The sequence below is a fragment of the Petaurus breviceps genome, unplaced genomic scaffold (genome assembly GCF_028583685.1).
Source record: "Petaurus breviceps papuanus isolate PSGF00001 unplaced genomic scaffold, PetGlider_PUasm1.0 90407, whole genome shotgun sequence".
Lineage (NCBI taxonomy): Eukaryota > Metazoa > Chordata > Mammalia > Diprotodontia > Petauridae > Petaurus > Petaurus breviceps.
Genome location: NW_027187241.1, coordinates 147,635 through 157,337, shown reverse-complemented (window position 1 = coordinate 157,337; position 9,703 = coordinate 147,635). Strand labels below are relative to the sequence as shown.

Sequence of the window (9,703 nt, the reverse complement as noted above, 5' to 3'; positions counted from 1 at the left end):
TACGATTATTTCTGAACTTGGGACCTCTGTCTCTCTTCTGATTGAGAGGCATCTTGGTTCAGAGGAAAGACAACTGAATTGGGGAACCAAAACATTTCAGTTCAAATCTACTCTCTGCCACTTATAACCTGGATAGCCTGGGCATGGCGTCTCCTCCCTCTCAGGTTTTTCAGATGATCAAATGATGTTCCTACCCAGAAGCATTAATGAAATTAACATTTATTAGGAGACCACTCTAAATAGCAAGAACATAGCTCAAGGTAACATTAGGGCTCCAGGATTCTCTGACAGTAGTCCCAGTGGCCTTGAAGCTGCTTACATGGCAAGATTTCGGGGACTACAAAATGAATCAATTCCATAATTTAAAGAATTTAATCAATTTGTATTTCTAAGTAAGTTTCCAGTAGATAGATGTATATATCTTTCTACATATGCTATAGCTGAGCACAGAAAGCTTGTGCTTCTATAAATTCCCTTCTAAAAGAAATGCTTTTATATATTCCAGTCTGAATATATTTTACAGTAACTATAAAAACTTTATTTGAGATGCAGCTTGCAGTAGGGGCAAGAGTTTGGGTTTGGACTCACTAGCCTGTGTGATCTTGGGCAAATCATTTTCCTTTTTAGGACTCCAGTTTCCTTATCTGTAAAGTAATGGATGAGATGATTTTTCTAATTCTTCTTATGATCAACAGGGGAAAAAATAATTCAAAACTGCCTAAAATTGCACAACATAATTCCTCAGTTAAAAAAAATCACAACCCAGAATTAAATTCTGATTTTAATTTTCACACACACACATATACAAACACACACATATTAAAAACAAAACTCCACAATGATTCTCAAAGAGAATTTGAGTTATTTCAACTATATCTCTACTTTGTCTTAAATGAAATGAATTTGAATGTGTGAAAAATCACAAAACTAACTCTATGAATTGCATATAGCATCATCATTAAGTATTGTTTTGGAGAGCTTGGAACTGAATATGTGCACCTAATTTGTTCCAGTTGTTGGGTATCTGGGGAGTTTAAGGCTATTCCCTTGAATGTTTTGTGCCTTTGCCTCTAGGAGGAAATTAAAAGAATAAGCCTCTATTAGAACCCAGAAAAAGTGTAGATTTTAAGTACTACACATTCAAGACTATCTATAAAATAAGTTTCTATAGGAATTGCCCATACAGAACTTTCTTTGGGTAAGAATTTAAAACTGAACACAAATTTCAGACACCAAGTTCAAAGTAAGTAATCCCCCTTCCTCGTAATGAGCATATTATAAATGAAGATACTCTGACACAAAGACTTGTAGGATTTTGTTGAGATTGTTGATACTTGGCTTATCCAGATTTTCTTCATTGTCATCCATTGTGTGCCAGACATCAGGGAAAGGGAAGGGTATCAGATGTAGTATTGGAACACCTAAAAAGACAGAATTGGTTTGTAAACAAGTGAGCATTCCATGCAATGAGAAAACTAACTGGCACACTACAAGTAGAATATTAAATGGGGCTACCAAAGTACATAAAGAGAGCAATTAACCTAGCTTGTGTCTCCTTATTCTTTGTACTCCATATTCATTCGCTCACTTACTCATTCATTCATTCATTCACTCACTCACTCACTCACTCATTCATTCACTCACTCACATACTCAAGACCATGTCTCATTCATTCTTGTATCCTTTGTGACATCTAACACGATAGCAGACACATAAGAGTTACTCATTCTATTTTTGCAGAATTGAATGAAAATTTTGGTTGAGTACCTACTATGTGCAAAGCACCCTGCTATGCTCTGAAATACACAGATTAACAAGATACTCCCTGACCTCAGAGAGTTTAGAACCTAGTAATAATAGTTTGCAAGCATTTATATAGTGTTTAGAGGTTGGCAAAACACCTTACAAAGACTATCTCATTTTATCCTCAAGTCAGCTCTAGGAGGTAGGTGTTATTAACCCCATTTTACAGGTGAGGAAAATGAGGCAGACATTAAGAGACTTGCTTTGGGGTCCCAAAGTTAGTAAGTATCTAAGACTGTATTTGAATTTAGGGCTTCCTGATTCCAAGTCCAGTGTTATATTCTCTGTGCCACTCTAGCTGTCTAAGTAGATAAATCATATCTATAAATGACTATAGTAAAATATAGAATGTGACATGTGAAGAGAGAGACAGAGAGAGAGGAAGGGGGATAAGGGAGAAGGAGAGGGAGAGAGAGGGGAAAGAGAGAAAGAGAGAGGGGGAGAGAGGGGGAGAGAGAGAGAGAGATGTTCATAGGACCTTATTGAGGAAAGTAGAGCCTAGATGTTGCTAATTGTAAAGTCTATTAGCAGAAATAGCTCCTAATTCTAGAGTGGGTGAAGGGCTACAAAGTCTTTTCTTCATAACACTCCTCTAAGGTAAGAATTATTATTATTATTCCCCTTTACAGATAAGGAAACTGAGGCCTAGAGAGATTCTGTGACTTGTCCATGCTAACCAGATATTAAGTATCATAACCAGGTATCCCATCTCCAGTGCCCTCTCCACTACAGCAGGAAAAACAAACCAAAAAAATAAATAAATAAACTGAGAAGAGCAGTGGTCCTCCTTACTTGAAATATTTTTTTGTACTAAGAACCAAATGTCGAGTTCTGCTTCCTTTTCACCCTCAACTGCTCCCGTTTATCTGCCTTCCACTAAGAGTTCTGAGCTATCTCTGCCCTGCTGATCATTCTTACTCTAGGAAGAATCTTTTTTCAATTCAATACAAATGCTTTGGGTGCCTACTTTGTCCAAGGCATTTTGCTTATAAGAAGCTTCCAGCCAGAGAGAGAACTTGGCCTTGGTTGGTGAGCTCTTGGTGCTGATTCCTCAGATGTGTTCTATATTGGTTTTTTTGCTTCTTCAGTTCCTTTGGATTTCCCAATTCCTGACTTTCTGAGACTTTTCTTTTGGTGTTTTTGTCCCACTGTCTCCTCACCTGGCTGTGTGTACACTGACATCTAGCAGGTACGTCCTCCCTGACTTAGGCTTATCCGTCTTATTATTGCCCTATAACTTGCTCTAACCAAAGAAACCGAGACCATCAAAGGGACCGCAAAGATTAATTAGTTCACACTCCTAACTTCTCTATTCCTGTTGAGGTTAGCACTCTCATGCCAGTCACTCAGCTTGAAACATAGGTGTTATCCTCCACTCCTCACCCTCTCTCAGCCTTTCCCCACCCCATCTCCAGTGTTACCAAGTCCTATCATTTCTACATTTCAGACCTCTCATGTATATGCCCCTTTCTCTCCACTGATACTGCCACCACCCAGGTGCATGCCCTCATCACTTCACACCTGAACTAGAAATAGCTGTTAGTGGGTCTCCCTGAGTCAAATCTCTTCACACTCTAGTCCAGGGGTGGGAAACCTGCCACCTCAAAGCCACATGTGGCCTTCTAGGTCCCTCTTTGACTGAGTCCTAGTCTTACAGAACAAATCCTTTTATTAAGGTGATTTGTTCTGTGAAGTTTGGAGTCAAAGGGCCACACTTGAGGACCCAGAGGGCCACATGTGGCCTCAAGGCCACAGGTTCCCTACTTCTGCTCTGGTCCATCCACCCATCCATGAGCTGTCAAATTGCTCTATCTAAAGTACAAGTCTAACCACAACACTCCTGTAGGCAATCAATTCCAGTGGTTCCCTATCACCTACAGTAGACACAGGGCCAGGCTGCATGCAGCCCACAATACTTAGAAAGTAGATTAAAATGTAAGTGAGAAATATTTAATCAAATAAATAAAAATACAAAAAAGTACAGATAACATATTTTAAAACTAAGTTAATATGTGGTACACAGGGATACTTATGTATGTATCGTTGTTGTTGAACTGTTTTTCAGTTGTGTCTGACTCGACCCCATATGGGGTTTTCTTGGCAAAAACACTAGAATAGTTTGCCATTTCCTTCTCCAGCTCATTTTACAGATGAGGAAAGTGAGGCAAAAGGGATTAAGTGACTTGCCCAGGGTCACACACTTGTCCAAGGCCAATTTTGAACTCAGGAAGATGTTTTCCTGACTCTTGGCCCAGTGCTCTATCTACTACACCATTTGGTTACCTCAATCCAGAACTATCCCTGGCAATTTAAAAAATCCCCTAGAGATAGCTCTGTGATACACTTACTGACTAAGAAAGTCATGAGAAGGACCACACAACTTCACTTCCTTTTAAGACATTGGATCTCTAGCATTCTCTCCCTGTAGAAAGGGCTCCTATATCTTGCCATCACTAACAGAGTTACATGCTGACTTTCGTCATCTAAACATGTGGCATCTCTCTCAACACTCTCCAGAAGCTTTCCATTAACCCATTAAGTTTTATTGGAAAATGACACATTGTAAATTTCCTCTTTGAAGACATTGTGTATGAGCAGAAATTGTGGTGTTTGAAAGTTATTGCTGGGATAGCTGGAATTCTTCATGAGAATCCTAGGCAGCTGAGAGGCTTCTGAAAAGTCCGTAAGAAACGAAGGAAAAAATAATTGTCCACCTTCTAGGGAAGTCTCCAGTGACTAGAGCTAAGCAAGTTCCAGAATGATCATGGACTTGTATTCATACCTTGGCCCCTCTTTCCACTCACTCTTCTGGAGTGGGTAAGGATCTGGCTGAGGTGGAGCCCTCATTATTCAGATGAGCCCCAATTCAGAGCTCATTTTCTCTTGCCTGACCCCATCTGTGCCTTTTCAGCAGCTAACCTTCTAGTAGTACATGGGCAAACCATCAACCACCACATGGATACTGAAACTGAGTCAAAAATATTTAATTCCATAGATCCTTATAAAAATCTGTGTTCTCTGCTATTGTTTTACTGTGTCGTCTTTCAAATCCTGTTACCTTCCTTTGCACAGTTAAAATGCTTACACATTTTTATTCATCAACTTCTGATAACGATTTGAATTCTGAATACATTATAATCAGTAAGAAATATTCATTTGGTTACTTCAGAGTGCACTGTGTTCTTTTCTTTAAACTTAGTATACTTTCTAATGCCATCTAAAAACTATTGTATCTGGTTGCACCAACTTTATTTTGGTTGTATTTGATATGGAAAGCTTATGTGCAAATCACAAACAATAATTCCTTATTCTGAATCCTAGAATAAAATGAAAAATTGTAATGTTATAAAAAAAACATGTTACCTCTTCTTAAAAATGGAATATGGTCATCCTGGATTTGTTCTCGGTACATATGACCCTGGAAATACTGTGTCTTCAAATAATGATCCTGAAGTAAACCCAATTCATGTAGCTTTTTTTCTGCAATTCACAAATGAAACACCAGGTAAGCAGTTGTAGGAATCTATTCAGAGTTTAAAGTGAGTTCATCAGCAAAGAGATTTGAATCTCTTCAACAATTCTGGCATCATTCTGAAAGCCAAATACATAGTATGACCAGTTTCATCACAATAGCCACATGAGGGCCTTTACTGAGGCCAGAGATTCTTAAGATTTTTTGTGTCATGGACCTCCTTTGGAAGTCCAGTGAAGCCAATGGACCCCATCTTAGAACAATGCTTTCAAGAGCATAAAATAAATACATATAATTACAAAGGAGTCCAATTATATTTTAAAAAGACGCAATTATACTTCCTACCCATGTTCATGGACATCCTTAAATCTATCCACAGACCCCTCACGGATCTCAGGTTAAGGACTCCTGAGTTAGAATGATGGCAGTGGGAATAGAGAGAACTCAAAAGATATTGGATTAATAAAATATATGGGAAAAACTAAATGGATGAAAAATACTAAATATAGTATAACCATAACTAGTATATTTATATATATTATGTATGTGTGTGTATATATTTATATATACACACACAGATATAACAGGCTATTGGATGTCCAGTCCATTGAGTTATTAGAAGCACTGCAGATATGTCAAGCACAACAGAAAGATAGTTTAGTAGAGAAAGTGATGAAAAGAATGACTGGTTTGCATTTGTGGAATTTCATAATAGTCTTTTTTGTTTTCTCCAAGACTGGGTCTCCCCATCACACCAGGCTGGTAATGTAGTTGCCATTCTTAGGCCTGATCCCACTGATGATCAGCACAAAAGCTTTGACCACTTGATCATTTCCAACCTGGACCATTTTACTTTTTCTTAGGCAGACTAATATCTGCCGGTCAGAATTGTGCTCTCTGCAGTAGTTTAAAAGCTTGGCAGTTCAGTTTGAGAGAGGACCGCAGTGTCTGGTACCTCATCTTGCCAGATGATCTTCCTAAGACAATTCAAATGGAAGCAGTTCCATTTTCTGGCATGGCACTGGTAGACAGGTTTCACAGGTATGCAACGAAGACAGGTTTTAGTTGGGACTTAAAGGAAGCCAATAGGTGAAGATAAGGTGGGAGATCATTCCAGCCATGGAGGACAACCAGAGAAAATGGCCAGAGCCAAGAAATGTTTTGTTTGTGGAACAGCCAGGAAGCTAATATCATTAGATAACAGAGAATGTAGCAGGGAGTAAGATGTAAAAAGATGACAAAATAAAATGAAAGAAGTCAAAAAAGTCACAAAAGACGAGTGGATATCCTGTGTGCTCCATCAACATCCTTTGGATGTCAGAAAAAACTTAAGGGCGGTCCTTCTCACATTGAGTAGGATTCCTGTGGCAAACTTAAGGGAGCACGTGAACATTTGTCCTACAAAAATAAAAGACATGGATACTTTGTGATCTGTATCATTGAAAAGAACACTATCAACAATAGAATCACATATTCATTTGAGTAGCAATTTGCTTAGTAGGAATCTATTCCAGCTTAATATAAAATACCATGTTTCCCCTATAATAAGACACTGTCTTATTATTTTTTTTGGACAGAAAAACACCAGAGGGCTTATTTTCAGGGGAGGGCTTATTTTAATGAACATTGACAGCAATTTTAATAAACAGGTAAATGTGAACCAAAAAAATGTACCTTTATTCAATAAGCAAATCACTGGGGAAGAACAGGATGACATGCTCACTGCTGCAGCTCTGATTGGATGCAGCTCGGAACGCGGCGTGCGTTTCACGGGGGGGGGGGCGGTGCATACAGAGGGTACTGTAATGTAGAGTGTAGCGCAGGGGATCCCCTCACTACAGCAGCAATCTCAATAGGGCTTATTTTCGGGGGAGGGCTTATTTTAGAGGAATCTTACACAGTAAGGGGAGGGCTTATTTTCAGGATAGGTCTTATTATCGGGGAAACACGGTACTAGTAGTATCTTACCAATTGCTTGAAGTCTTCCAAACCATCGAAGAGAATTCTGAAGATAACTAGGAAAGGTTGGGTTTGGTGCACCTATTAAATCCAGTAATACAAGCAAATCCTATAAGAGAAAAAAAATGTACCATTATTTTATTATTGTTGTAGACTGTTTTCACATATGAATACAATATTTTAATCATTGGTAATCAATACTATGGGGAGGAGACGTAAATGCATAAATGTATTATTAATAGCTTGCATAGGTGATATGTCTCACTTCAATATCTGAAGGATTAGGGTGTCATCAGTCCCCACATAAATGCAAACTGCAACCTGTGTATATTTCAACAGGGCATCTCCATGAGTATTGATGACCTAAAGAATTGGTGGTGATAAGCCTTTACATACTCAGGCACTCAGATGATGGGCATAGGTAGCTTGCCCAATTCTCTAGGCTATTCCAGGAATAACAGTTATTAGAGCTTAGGGTGTGCTAGAATAGCCAGTCTTTGAGAATTCAGGGTCCCCTCCACACCTTAGTAAGATGCCAAAGTCAGAATTTAGTGGAGAAGAAATGCCTCTTATTTTAATTTGATCTGGAATGGCAAAATGAAATTCCATTTTCAGGTTAACACAGAAATAACTTTGCCAGGCCAGACACCTTCCCCTACAGCTCTTTCTCACTGATTCCAGATGCTTTGAAGTCCATATACTGTTGTTGCTAGATTGTCTTGTCCCTAAGAGGAATGATAAGAAACTAGAGTGACAAGGAATGGATCAGGGCCACAGGATATTCCATATCTGCTACACATACACATCTCCCATTCCCTTCCACATAGCCCTAGACTGAAAGTAAAGAGAATTCACTTACCTCAGTCTTAAAGAAGGTCTTGAGAGAAATGGGAAGATGTTCTTTCTACATTCCCATGTAAGGTAAGAATGGAGTACTATGGAACAAAACTAGAGTTTCCCTTTCTCTCTGTAGGGAGATTAGCAAAGATTTTGTAGGCCAGGGCTTAGACTAGATAACCTCTAGGTATTGTCCAAGTTTTATGTGTATGTATATGTGTATATATGGATACATACAGGTACATGTGTACACATGTGTATATATGTATGCATACATGTATGTGTGTATGCATACATTATATTGTGTGTGCATACATGTATCTATCTATCTTGCCCACTCACAATGCCATGCAGTTGGTTTGTATTTGTTGCTCCAGGAGGGTGTGGAGTAAATTCCATTTTCGCTGCTAAGTGTCGAGAGCCATAGAGGGAATCCTGAGGAGACCAGTGTAGAAAAGCCTCTTCACCATCAAAGAAAATAAGTTGGAGAGATAGATCTGGTCTAGAAGCTGAAGAGTTCTGATAAAAATAAATAAATAAATAAATAAAAGCTATTTACAAAAATAACAACTATCTAAGACCTTTTTTTTTTCTATTTGAAAATAACTACAAAGAAAAAGGAAAATATAACTCACACACACACACACGCACGCACGTGCACAACACACTCATACTTTATGATCCAGCAAGTACAGATCCTTCCCCCACCAATCCAGATCCAACTTCTCTTTACCGTCTCATCCTACCCAATTATTGCCCTTGTTTTGCCATATGTTCTCCATATAGGATCTGTCCAACATGCTAGAGGTAAGTCCTCTGGTTCCTCAGAGTACCACTAGATATATGGATACTTGGGCTCCACCTCTATTAGCTCTCATTCCAATTGTGTTAGCAGCTGACCTCCTTTCCCAGGCATATGTGTGGGATATTGTTATGTACACAGATTCTTGCAGATGTCATCATTGCTGCAACTCAACAGCAGGTACCTTTCCTTTGTCTTTTGGTTAACTTGTAATTTTGATTCCGCTGGGAACCGTCTTCCATGATTCTCAGCCATATAGCATCACTGAAATAATATTAGTGCTAAAATGATGGATTTTTGTAGTAAGTAGTTCAAAGATTATTGTCCTTTGTAATATTTTTCCTTACATTACTGTCCCTTAGGAACTTAGGATCTTTTCATACTGTAAGTTTCTGTCTATCTGTTATTCCTTTTGTCCCATGGCTAACAAATCCCATCCTATAAACCAGGAATTTTAAACTTTTTTTATATCATAGACACATTGGGCAATCTGGTAAAGACTATAGACACTTTCTCAGAATATTTTTAAAAATTTATATTTGAAAATGCTAAATTTCAGTTAGAGCTTAGTGAAAGTAAAGACGTAATTTTTTTTTCCCCTTCTGAGTTCATAGACAAAACCCATGGATTCTAGGTTTAGAACCCCTGTTCTAAAATTCAATCAGGACCAATTCCTGACTAGGTAAAAATCCCTCTCCCCTACAGCACATTTATTGGCCACTTCAGTACCTGGATGAGTTGTTATAATGTAATACCAAGCAAAGGCAACTTCCCAAGGTTCAGAATACCAGCATAGGTGCTCTCTATTTTATTCAGTAACAAACCCAGAA

The 9,703-nt window shown here is 38.5% G+C and overlaps 1 protein-coding gene across 2 annotated transcripts in view; it reads right to left on the bottom strand.

Annotated features, from left to right (window-relative positions):
- Positions 1-768: 768 nt before the first annotated feature.
- Positions 769-9,703, bottom strand: part of QPCT (glutaminyl-peptide cyclotransferase) — a 35,108-nt gene continuing 26,173 nt past the window's right edge. For both annotated transcript variants that reach the window (XM_069108582.1, XM_069108581.1), the window contains 4 exons: positions 8,414-8,590; positions 7,244-7,343; positions 5,167-5,283; positions 769-1,421 (listed from right to left, as the gene is read on the bottom strand). In XM_069108582.1, the coding sequence (XP_068964683.1) occupies positions 1,276-1,421; positions 5,167-5,283; positions 7,244-7,343; positions 8,414-8,590 (540 nt within the window). In that variant the 3' untranslated portion in view covers positions 769-1,275. The remainder of the gene's footprint in view (positions 1,422-5,166; positions 5,284-7,243; positions 7,344-8,413; positions 8,591-9,703) is intronic.